This window comes from Carassius auratus, chromosome 32, assembly GCF_003368295.1.
Source record: "Carassius auratus strain Wakin chromosome 32, ASM336829v1, whole genome shotgun sequence".
Taxonomy (NCBI): domain Eukaryota; kingdom Metazoa; phylum Chordata; class Actinopteri; order Cypriniformes; family Cyprinidae; genus Carassius; species Carassius auratus.
Window position 1 is genome coordinate 12,588,214 of NC_039274.1, and position 12,601 is coordinate 12,600,814.

General features: G+C 42.7%; 1 protein-coding gene across 1 annotated transcript; it reads right to left on the reverse strand.

Annotated features, from left to right (window-relative positions):
• Positions 1–960: 960 nt before the first annotated feature.
• Positions 961–11,439, reverse strand: LOC113051611 (uncharacterized). Its single transcript, XM_026215506.1, has 2 exons — positions 10,468–11,439; positions 961–4,283 (listed from the first exon to the last, which is right to left on the reverse strand). The coding sequence occupies exon 2, from the start codon at positions 3,244–3,246 to the stop codon at positions 2,050–2,052; it is 1,197 nt and encodes a 398-aa protein (XP_026071291.1). The 5' UTR covers positions 3,247–4,283; positions 10,468–11,439; the 3' UTR covers positions 961–2,049.
• Positions 11,440–12,601: the final 1,162 nt, after the last annotated feature.

Here is a 12,601-nt window from a genome sequence, read left to right on the forward strand (position 1 = left end):
GATTTTAAAATTTTACTTTTTGTGTATAAAGCTCTGAACAATTTGGCCCCTCAGTACCTGACTGATCTGCTCTGTCCGTAAACTCCTTCTCGTACTTTGAGATCCAGCGATCGCTGTCTTCTCATCGCGCCTAGATCCAGGCTCAAAAAACGAGGTGACCGTGCTTTTGCGACTGCAGGCCCAAAACTTTGGAACAGTCTGCCTCTCTGTATTAGACTGGCTCCTTCAGTTTCCATCTTCAAATCTTCCTTAAAGACTTTTTTGTTTTCTCTTGCTTTTGATGCTCATTGATTCTGATACGATTACTGTTTTTTTTTTTTTTTTTTTGGTTTTTTTTCAGTTGTTTCTTTTGTCCGGTACTGCTCTGCATTTTATTCTCTGCTATGTACAGCACTTTGGTCAGCCTTGGTTGTTTTTAAATGTGCTTTATAAATAAATATTGTATTGTATTGTATCTAAATTATGGCCTATGCTCTCAATGTCAAATGCAGAAATGTTAACCCATGCATTTATTACCTCAAGGTTAGATTATTGTAATGCTTCGTTGGGTGGTTGTTCTGCACGCTTTGTAAACAAACTACAGTTAGTCCAAAATGCAGCAGCAAGAGTTCTTACTAGAACCAGGAAGTATGACCATATTAGCCCACTCCTGTCAACACTGCACTGGCTCCCTATCAAACATCAGCACCTCATATGAATGAGCTCCTGTTACATTATAATCCACTACGTTCTAAAAACCTAGAATATCAAAATCAACTGCGGGTGGCAGATCCTTTTAATTTTGGGCGACAAAACTCTGGAACAACCTGCCTAACATTGTTCGGGAGGCAGACACACTCTTGCAGTTTAAATCTCGATTAAAGACCCATCTGTTTAACCTGGTTTACACATAACATACTAATATGCTTTTAATATTCAAATCTGTTAAAAGATTTTTAGGCTGCATTAATTAGGTGTTGGGGATAACAGTTTAAAACCCAAGGAGCAGGTGGTGTCGTAATCAAGACCAGGAGTCAGAGATGAGTTCAATTAATAATAATAATTTTACTTAAGGAAATAGTTTGCAGTTTCATAGGCAGAAGTCAGCGTCAATACCCTCGCAGGAGTTCGTAAGCTGAACTGCCGTATAATACAAAATCAGTCATAGTTATACTCCAGACAGAAGACTTCAAATGCGTCAAAGCACTGGTCAGCAGCGATCTGATTGGTTCCAAAACCTAGATAAACTTAGACAATCTTCACATATGGTCATATACATCTTCAGCATATCTCCAGTGATTATAGCAGGCGTCAGCACGGTTGAAGAAGGCACCTCATCCTAGGTCTGGAATCCAGCAATGTTGGTCTCATCACTTTATGGGCACACACACACAAACTCAGCCCTTATCTGCTTATTCCCAAGGTTTTCTTGCACTGGCAAGTCTTCTTATCACTACGGTTGGTTACACACAAAGGGCAGGCTGACATTAATCTTAAAGAATAAGAATACAGGATAAAACAGAGTTCTTAATATCTAATGTCCGTTGAGACATGTTAGGAGACAGCATGTCTCTCCCATGGCACATAGAAGAGGCCCCCTGGTCCTTTTTAGCTGACCTGGTGACCCTAGGAAAAAGAATACTCACACACATGTCCATGACATGTAAAACCTGTCAGTTCTAGGAAGGAATAATATGTTTCTAAGTAAGCATGCATCAATCTATAGTTATATAGATGGCTTTCTTCATTTAATCACATCATACAACAATCTTGGAGGTTAAATACTGATCAAACACTTGATTAATAATCACACAATATTAATGAGATAATATATTCTGAAGAAAGGATATAATCAGCGTCAGAATCTCCATCCTCTCCTTCAGTCCCCCGTTTTAGACCGGTATGGAGTCCAATACTCCACGTCTGGTCTATCCAGTGAGGCCACTACGGAAGGTGGAGTGGTGACGCGTGTTTCCCCTAGGGGTCACACTTGTCTCTTCACCCTATCATGGACAAGCTGGATACTAATTAATCCAGTCCCCATGCTTAGGGCTCTCCCTGCCCTTCCACTCACAACAGGGCGTTGACGTCATCCTTCATCAGCTGCTGCAGACTGTTGGTCAGCTTCCGCAGTCGCAAATCTTCCTCCACCGGGTTAACAGTCCTGCAAGCAGATTTGAACACATAGGACAGACAACAGCGTACCAATCCCCACGCAACCAGACACAGGACAATAATTCCCACAAATCCTCCAAAAACATACAAGCCATAATGAAAGATTCCAATAAGCGCGTCCTCTGAGGCTTCCACAAAATCATTCCAAGCTTCTTCAACAAATTCTTCTACAGACTCGGTTACATCTGTAAAAATAGCCCCTACTGTGAAAGCAAACATCCATGCTATTGCTAACGCCGTGGGTTCTTGAGGATCTGACAAGAAAGGGGTACCTGTTGATCGGAGCCATACTGAATTCAAATATTCATAGCCAGCAAACACATCATTAGTCTTGACCTGTTTCAAGAAATCATTAATGTATTTCTTACTTGCTTGCTGCGATTTTACTTGAGGGTAGTATTCTGTAGATGTAGTCATATTAGTAACACAATACTCTGTCTCGGAACAATCTGTCTTTTTACACTTCTCAACTGGGTTCCACTCAGGACCTATAGTATGGACAGCCTTATGATGCAGACAATGACTTAAACTCCACCCATCATGTAACCCTCGTAACTCTTGAACGGAGGGAATTGGCCTTAAAAATTGACGAAACTGTTTCTCCCTGTCGAACCACTCATCTCCCATAGCAGCATCAGATACCTGTGGCCACATGTAGACCTGATGGGGCTGGAAATCTTTCCATACAAAATCCTCCGTGGATCGAGGAACCCGCATGGTGGTCTTTCTGCTGGCAATCATTTCTAAACACAAATGAAACATATTCAACTGCATCCAAGCAGTGACATTATAGACCATTGAGGTGGGGCTATTACACCTACTTTCAAGATGGTCATGTAGTTGCTCCATTTGAATGATGGATTGATTAGCCAGTAACATAGCAACATCATACTGAAACAGCACATCTGCGAAATTTGCCCATGTATAATCTGGCCTCACAAAAGATGCATTGCAAATCTCCATTGGAACCTTTGCCCCTGGGGTACCTAAAATTTTGTTTATAATTACCGCACATTTGTCAGGCCGATGCGGAGGAAACGTCTGGACGAACCAATGTTTCACTTCCCTACCCAGGCATCGTTCCACGTGCATGGTCTCCTTCCAAGGATCATCCAACTTAGTATACCTTGGCCAAGCGAGGGAAAGAGCATTAACATTTGGTAATCCATTTTTACTTCCGTTTAGATCAAAATTATCCTTATCAGTCTTATCAATTCGTCCTAGTCTATCACACACTGCTCCATAAGATCTGTTTTTATCCCACCTGACAAGATGAACCTTTTCTGGCTGCAAAACATTCCATCGTCTCAGAAATTTGTCATTTGCAACTAAATATATGTGTTAGAGCTGGGATCATCTCGAACAAAAATATTTCTAGACAGATAGCTTTGTGCTACATCCCTTACTGCCTTATTCGAGTAAAGATGGTCCTTAACCTTGGGCAGATAATATGACACAATATGACGTGGATCAGGTGCAATAGGGTATAAAGGTAATTTCACTGCTTTTCCTCCAATCTCTATCTGAGCATGCTGTAACTCACCCCCATTGTCTCTCCTGCTGCGTTTAGGAGTGGCAGGTGTTTTCTGATTTAATACATACTTGCGGTGCTTGTCTATTGCTACTGGACAGTCACTATGGTTTCTGCCAACTACGGTGATGGGGATCCAACTAAGGGAACTATAGTTTCCATCAAAAACATCCACATCACCATTGTTCCACCAGCGGCCTTTCTGCATGATGAGGGTATTCTCTGGATAATTTGGGGAGTGACCGAGCCAATAGGTCACTGTGTCATTGCCGTCGAACCTATAACAATGATTCTTAACCTTCTGATACATAGTAGGAAGCAAATTTAGACCCTCTGTAGAATTTAGGCATGGGTATCTAACCCAAGAAGGACGGCAGTCGGTCATTTCACAATCCCAATTTGTTGAGAACGCATGAAAACGTCCTGTTGAGAGAGAGATTTGAATCCAGAGCAGAAATGATAAAGCAATCAAAATTAACATTACAATTGAGAGCGGAATAACCAATCGAATGAATGCTCGTCTAAGTTTCAGACGTCTTTCTCTGCGTGCTTCTTCATGAAGAATCAACAGCTTCAGCACATCATCAGGTCCGGACATCTGAAACAGTCAAGTCAAAATTTAGGATAAACCTGTACATTTTACTTTTACCTATAACGCCTAAGGTTGACTACGAGGTAGCATTCTGGTTGTAACATTTCTCGAGGGGCTTCACCTGAGACCAGTGTCTCCATACTGTACCAAGCGCTCCTCTGTCAAGAAGAACAGAAGTGTTAGTAGTTAACAAAACTTGATAGGGCCCATCAAACTTCGGACCCAGAGGGGTTACTATTTCCCTCCGCATCATTACTGTATCTCCAATTTCTGGAAGAACAGGCAATGTGGTTTGCTCTTTGTTATCTTGTTCAGCTTGTCTGATACTGACACTTACTCGTGTATCACGTAAGCAATTATCCAAGGTTTTTAGATAATTTTGCAGAGCATCTTTCAAAGGGCCCGAGGGTCCCTCATGTTGCAATGGTGCATCCCATGGCAAACGCATGTAACGACCTGTCATGATTTCAAAAGGGCTGATCTGTGTGGTTTTATTTGGGCTAGCTCTCATACTAAACAGTATCATTGGTATTGCTGCGTGCCAACCCTTTCCCCACTCCAAAGCTCTCTTCCTCAGGGAAGTTTTCAATGTTCGGTTAGCTCGTTCAACTGAACCACTTGACTGAGGCCTAAAAGAAATGTGGAAATGTTGTGTAATCCCCATTAATCTCATAGCCTGTTTCATCACTTTCCCTGTGAAATGTGTGCCCTGGTCTGAATCAATCTGTAAAGGAAGTCCCCATCTAGGGAATACTTCAGTCAACAGAATTTTTGCAGTTGCGTCTGCGGTGCAATTTCTCAGCGGAAAGGCCTCCACCCATCTAGAAAACAAATCAATAATCATTAAGATGTATGAAAAACCTCCACTAGGGGGCAATGGACCTATGAAATCAATTTGCAAATGTGTCCAGGGTCCCTGAGGGCGAGGGGCATGTCCCAAGGGAATCTTAAGCTTAGAAGGAGAATTTACCTTGAGACATACCAAACATCTTTTACAGAAATCTGTGCAAGCGGTTCTCAGCTTGGGCCACCACCATGTTTTTGAAATCATTGCATGTAGCTTTTCAGGACCTGCATGTGCCAAACCATGATATAAAGACATTAATTCAGTACGAGCAGAAGAAGGACATACAAATCGATCATGAAATTTCCAAAGTCCATCAGAAGTCTTTAGTGCCCCTAACTTAGCCCACTGTTCAGTTTCCTCTGGATCATTAGTGTCATATAACTCAAAGATGTCTCTGGTTGGCGCTTCTCCCTCCTGGGGAGAAAGAGGTACTACACTCACAACTTTTTCAGTACGTTTTGCAGCCCCCCTGGCAGCAGCATCTGCAGCCCGATTTCCTTTGGCTTCTGGTGACTCCTCCTGTGAATGTCCCGTGACTTTGATCACAGCTCCAGCAGCAGGCAGTTTGCAGGCCTCCATTAGTTCAATGACCTGCTTCTGATGAGAAATAGGAAGACCAGCAGTAGTCAAAAATCCCCGACGTTGCCACACAGGTCCAAAATCTACAGCGACCCCATAAGCATAACGGCTATCTGTATACACATTTAGACGTTTCCCCTTGCCAAACTGCAGGGCACGGGTCAGGGCAATGAGTTCAGCTACTTGAGCTCCACCACCTGCAAGAGAACCACAGTCAACTGTTTCACCGTGCTCGTTTACCACAGCCCATCCAGTGTATCGTGTACCATTCTCATAAAAACTGGACCCGTCGACGAACAGTTTCATTGCATCTTGCAGTGGCTCGGTATCCAGTGGGCTCCGAGTGTCGTTCTCAATCAGCTGTGCACAATTGTGAGCAGTTCCTTCTTCTGGCATAAGGGATGCAGGGTTGATTACATTGTCAGCATCAATCAAGATTTCAACATTTTTGCTCAAGAGGGTTGCTTCCCACTTGGCTCGTCGTTGATTTGAAATTGTACCCAGGCGTGTGTTTGTAAGTAGTTTGAGTATCTGGTGTCTGGTGTGCAGTACCACTTTCTGGTGCATGACGACCTCCTCTGTTGCCTTGACCGCCCATTCAGCACAGTCGCAGATCAGCAAGCATGGATGCTGTCCGGCCATGGAAACAGGAATAGTGGTCGAGAAGTACCCCACCATGCCGTAAGACGTTCTTCCAGGAACACGCTGGCCCAGGGCAGCTGAGTAGGATTTCTTCCCTACCCAAGTCCATAGGTGAAAGGCCCGCCGGGCATCGGCGTGTCTAAGTGCAGGACAAGAAGAAAGAGTCTCTTTGATACTCACAAACGCCTCTTCCATCTCCTCTGTCCATTCGATGAGTTCCTGTCCAGGCTTCCCTCCCTTCAGTGCTTCTGTGAGGGGCTTAGAAAGTTCATTATATTCAGACACATACTGGCGGCAGTAATTCAGAAGTCCCATTACCTGCCTTAGACCAGTCACGGTGTTAGGCTTTGGCAGTTCGACGATAGCCTTGACCCGTTCAGGAGTGATGCGTCTGCCATGGACTCCAACGATCTGTCCCAGATACGTCACCTCGGATCTGGCCAACTGCACCTTCTGCAAATTAATCTTAAACCCTCCCTGGTTCAAAGTTTTCAACACAGTCTGAACAGCATTCAAATGTTTAAGCTTAGTAGGACTACAGATCAAAAGGTCATCCACGTACTGAAGTACGACAGACCCATCAGTTTCAAGTTCTTTTCGAATAGGATCAATAAATGAAGCCAATACTTGATTGAACAGACTGGGCGAGTGGCAGAATCCTTGAGGCATTCGAGTCCATGTCCATTGTCGTCCAGAACAGGAAAATGCAAATTTCGGTTGATCCTCTGGTGCTAAGGGACAAGTCCAAAAGCCATTAGCAATGTCTAAAGCAGTAAAATAACAGTGCTCAGATCCAATCTCATTCAAAATAGTGGCTGGGTTGGCCACCAGGGGGTGCATTGGAGCAGTGACTGCATTCAAGGCGGTATAATCAATTGTCAAACGCCAACTCTTATCAGCTTTCTGTACTGGCCACATAGGGCTGTTCGTGGGGGCGGAGCATGGCACAATTATCCCCCGTTTATGTAACTCATTAACAACCTGTTCAGCTCCTAAGCGAGCATCGTTTTTCAAAGGATATTGGCGTTTGGCATCATGCATGGGACCTGGGATGCGGAGTGGCTGAATGTTTGCCTTACCACAATCAAATTTGTCTTTAGCCCATACATTAGGAAATTTAGAAATTAGGTATTTCCACTCAGGTCTAGTCTCTGTCATATTTGAGGCACTTACAGCTCCAGCCACTGCACATCCAGCTCCATGGTGTGGCCTTGCATGAGATAAGCGGAGTACTTCATTGCAGCCAAGCACAAGCTTATCTGTAGAAAGCAAAACATCAGCTTCAAGATTATTCAGAATGTCAACACCAATTATGGTTCCCACAGTATTTTTCCCAACCCAGAATTCTGTCCAAAACACTTTCTGAGAGTCTGCAATAGAGAGAGGAACAGGAACAGATTTATAATACATTTCTTTGCCATTCAATCCTTCAATGTACATAAAATCAGAAGTAGTTTCCAAATTAATGTTGGTGATGCTAACTTGAGCCCCAGTATCAATTAATGCTATACATTGCCGGCCTCCTAACAACGCATGAATATAGGGTCTAGGGTCAGTCACATCACAAGAACCGGAGGCCGCTGACCCCTAGTCCTCGACCAGTTTCTTCAGCTTGGCAATGTCAGCATCAGACAGAGTCAGCCGATGTGGCTGCCTGTCCCTTCTACCCTTTTTGAAGTTAGATTGGGACAGATTAACTCGACATTGTGTATGTACATGCCCTTTCTTATGGCATCGGCTGCATTTCACAGGTTCTTTAGGACAATTACGGCTGAAATGCCCAGGCTGGCGACAATTATAACAACTGACCTCGGGTGGATTTGTTTCCGCTTCAGCCCCTGCGGCTACCGCCGCGGGGTGAGCACCTGGTTCACTCTGCAGACGACTCCAACTTACTGCACTCCACTGGAGCAGGGATTCCCAATTTGGAATGTTAACAGAGCCTGAAATGAGCAGATCTCGATAACGTTTAGTCAGTCCGCTTATAGCGGATTCAATGATGATCGCTGAATCATAATCCTCATTATTATTATTAGCAGCACAGTAATTTTCATATGCATTACGAAAACGTTCAACATATTCTAAAGGACTTTCGGTGGGTCTCTGCTTAATTTGGGTCACACTAGTCCAGGGAAAGGAGCCCCTCCCTAACAGATCTTGCACCTGCTCTTTATATTCTCGGTATGCTATACAATACTCATCCCAATTAGTGGGAACGAGAGGATCAATTCTGATAGTTTGAACTCTGCCTAATTTACTGTGGGGCACAAGAGTTTCTACCATGTATTGAATGTCTGCAATTCCTAAATTTTGTTGTCTAGCTATAGACTCTAATTTATCCCATGACACCTTATTTGGACTAAACAATTTGAAAGGTTCGATGAGTCTATTCCACTCCCCTATTTCATATCCTGCACCCATTTCAGTGTTTCTCTGTTCCTCAGCAACAGCTCTAATGGGCGCAGCAGACACCCCTCCCCGGGAGGAGGGGGCCCCGCCTCGCTCAAGAGGAGGAGAGAGAGGAACACCAATGTTTTCAGCCTTCTGGTTGACATTTGCATATGGCGTAGAAACCTCAGTTACATCTGGGTAAGGGGGTGGCGCCCCAGAAATAGCAGCATCCAGTAACCTCCTAGCAATACTATAAGGCGAATCACTCTGATTATCTGTTTGGGTATGAGGGGCGGAGCCGGTTACGGCAGCCGCCTGCACAGTCAGAGAAGGGAGCTCAGGAGCGGAGGGAAAAGACACATGTGGAACCATATTACAAGCCTCACTCTGCTCGGCCTTTTTCATGACAACGGATAGCCCTGTAGTAAAACCACTCAGATCTTTCCCTATTTCAACCCCTGAAATCTCAGCCATGAGATCACTTTTGGCACGTAAATCTTTCCAGCATTCGACTACTGCGGGAATTGTGCCATCTTCAGTTAAGGGAATTCCTCCCTGTTTACAAATCCATGAATAAGCACATACAGCTAAGAATTTATGTTTTTCTGGCTCTTTCTTAGACTGTAACCATCCTAACTGTTTTTCTACTTTCCAGTCTGAGTCAAATCCTTGACTGACCATACGCTTAATTAGTTCAGAGAATTTCTTTGAAGTCAAAGTTTCAGAACAAATCTGCTTACAGAGTTTGCTCGGATCTGTTTCAACAGATTCTGTTTTTGGAGGCTGCTTGTTACTTTTACCAGCCATTTCAAAATACTATATATCAAACTGTATATACTGAGATATGTTATTTATTGATATATATATTTAGTAGTTTTAATTTCCTTATATAGGAAGCCCCTGAGAAATGCTAGCAGCAAACAATTTGAGGTATTAAATCTATAGCTTATCAAACAAATGGCTTAACTTCTGCGTCTGAAACTGCAAAGTATTTCTGACAACACCTGTCCACTAGTCATTAAAACATTTTAGCTCATTCGGGTTTGTTCAAAATGCATCCCAGATCAATCAATACTTTCCCTTACCTATATCTCTATCTCTCTATATATATGCGCATATAGATTATTTAGGTATTTATTTTAAAATTCTAATTTTTGGATACTCTGTACCCTAACCACTGATCTGTCCTGTTTCTAAGCTCGGGGCGCGCCCCTGTCTGTTCAAACGAGTGGTCAAGAGTTGAAAGAGCGAGATACGTCTAGAACCCCCGTCTAGCGTCTTACATTCCTTTCTGAATTTCCAAATCCTTAATTGGCTACCCCCCCGGCCGTAAATGCACTTTGCCTTGGCTATCAAATGCTATACCCAGCACTGCCTGTTACGGCCTTTGTGCTTTTTAATAATGCGTTTTTCGTCCTCCCCTGGACTGTGCACACCTAAAAAACAAACTTTCACGTCTATCTTTAAGACCTATAGGTGTGCACCTGTTCCCTCTGTAATTGTACACATCTGAAAAATATCTTATATCAAGACCTACGATGTATACTTGTACCCCTTAACTCACAAGGTTACTTATTTACAGGTATATGTGACACAATTTATTTTTTTCCACCCCCGGAGTTAGTGTCTACCCCCTCACGTCTGAGTGAGTCTATCGTTCTTTCTTCTCTTGACCCCCGTTCTCCACAGACAGTCCCTAACCAATGATATTAAATATAAAATCTTTCCTACCTTTTGGTTTTTGATGATTGATCAGGGATGTCACCAAAGAACGATTGCCCGCCGATCCTCCACCATTAAACTGTTGGGGATAACAGTTTAAAACCCAAGGAGCAGTTGGTGTCGTAATCAAGACCAGGAGTCAGAGATGAGTTCAATTAATAATAATAATTTTACTTAAGGAAATAGTTTGCAGTTTCATAGGCAGAAGTCAGCGTCAATACCCTCGCAGGAGTTCGTAAGCTGAACTGCCGTATAATACAAAATCAGTCATAGTTATACTCCAGACAGAAGACTTCAAATGCGTCAAAGCACTGGTCAGCAGCGATCTGATTGGTTCCAAAACCTAGATAAACTTAGACAATCTTCACATATGGTCATATACATCTTCAGCATATCTCCAGTGATTATAGCAGGCGTCAGCACGGTTGAAGAAGGCACCTCATCCTAGGTCTGGAATCCAGCAATGTTGGTCTCATCACTTTATGGGCACACACACACAAACTCAGCCCTTATCTGCTTATTCCCAAGGTTTTCTTGCACTGGCAAGTCTTCTTATCACTACGGTTGGTTACACACAAAGGGCAGGCTGACATTAATCTTAAAGAATAAGAATACAGGATAAAACAGAGTTCTTAATATCTAATGTCCGTTGAGACATGTTAGGAGACAGCATGTCTCTCCCATGGCACATAGAAGAGGCCCCCTGGTCCTTTTTAGCTGACCTGGTGACCCTAGGAAAAAGAATACTCACACACATGTCCATGACATGTAAAACCTGTCAGTTCTAGGAAGGAATAATATGTTTCTAAGTAAGCATGCATCAATCTATAGTTATATAGATGGCTTTCTTCATTTAATCACATCATACAACAATCTTGGAGGTTAAATACTGATCAAACACTTGATTAATAATCACACAATATTAATGAGATAATATATTCTGAAGAAAGGATATAATCAGCGTCAGAATCTCCATCCTCTCCTTCATAGGTAAACCGGAGCCAGGAACACTTCCCATATCACCCGATGTACTTGCTACATCATTAGAAGAATGGCATCTACGCTAATATTAGTCTGTTTCTCTCTTATTCCGAGTTTACCGTAGCCATCAGATCCAGTCTGTATCCAGATCAGAGGGTCACTGCAGTCACTGGGATCCAGTATGTATCCAGACCAGATGGGGAATCGGCACCTAGAAAGGACCTCTACATCCCTGAAAGATAGCGGAGACCAGGACAACTAGAGCCCCAGATACAGATCCCCTGTAAAGACCTTGTCTCAGATGACCACCAGGACAAGACCACAAGAAACAGATGATTCTTCTGCACAATCTGACTTTGCTGCAGCCTGGAATTGAACTGCTGGTTTCGTCTGATCAGAGGAGAACTGGCCCCCCAACTTAACCTGGTTTCTCCCAAGGTCTTTTTCTCCATTCTTCACTGATGGACTTCGATTCCCTGCCGCTGTCGCCTGTGGCTAGCTTAGTTGGTGTCACTTCTTCTACAGCGATATCATTGACTTGATTGCAAATAAATTCACAGACACTATTTAAACTGAACAGAGATGATATCACTGAATTCAATAATGTACTGCTTTTACTGTCATTTTGCATTATTGACACACTGTTTTCCTAATGAATGTTGTTCAGTTGCTTTGACGCAATGTATTTTGTTTAAAGTGCTATATAAATAAAGGTGACTTGACTTGTTGCATCAACCTCTTCCTTACTGCAGTCTGAAATTCAGGACCATGTGAAAATGAGTCTCATGCGGTTTCATTTCCTCAGTATATATTATCATAATCAGAATGAGCTTTATTGCCAGGTATGTTTACACACACTAGGAATTTGTTTTCATGATAGAAGCTCTGTAGTTCAACTGAATGACAGCAACCGAAAAAAAAAAAAAAAACACATAATAAAATAATTTAAATAAAATAAAAATACAAATAATCAGGTAAGGAATAACAAAAAAAAAAGACATTTGTAGGCAGGTATATTACAAAAAGCAGTTATGTATGTACACAGTATTATCAGTAACAAAACTGCACTGTCACAGCATTAGAAGCATTGCTGGCATGAAAGGGACTCAAACACACTCCAGACTGTTACTTCACAAAACAAAAATGTCATCACTAAAAGAGT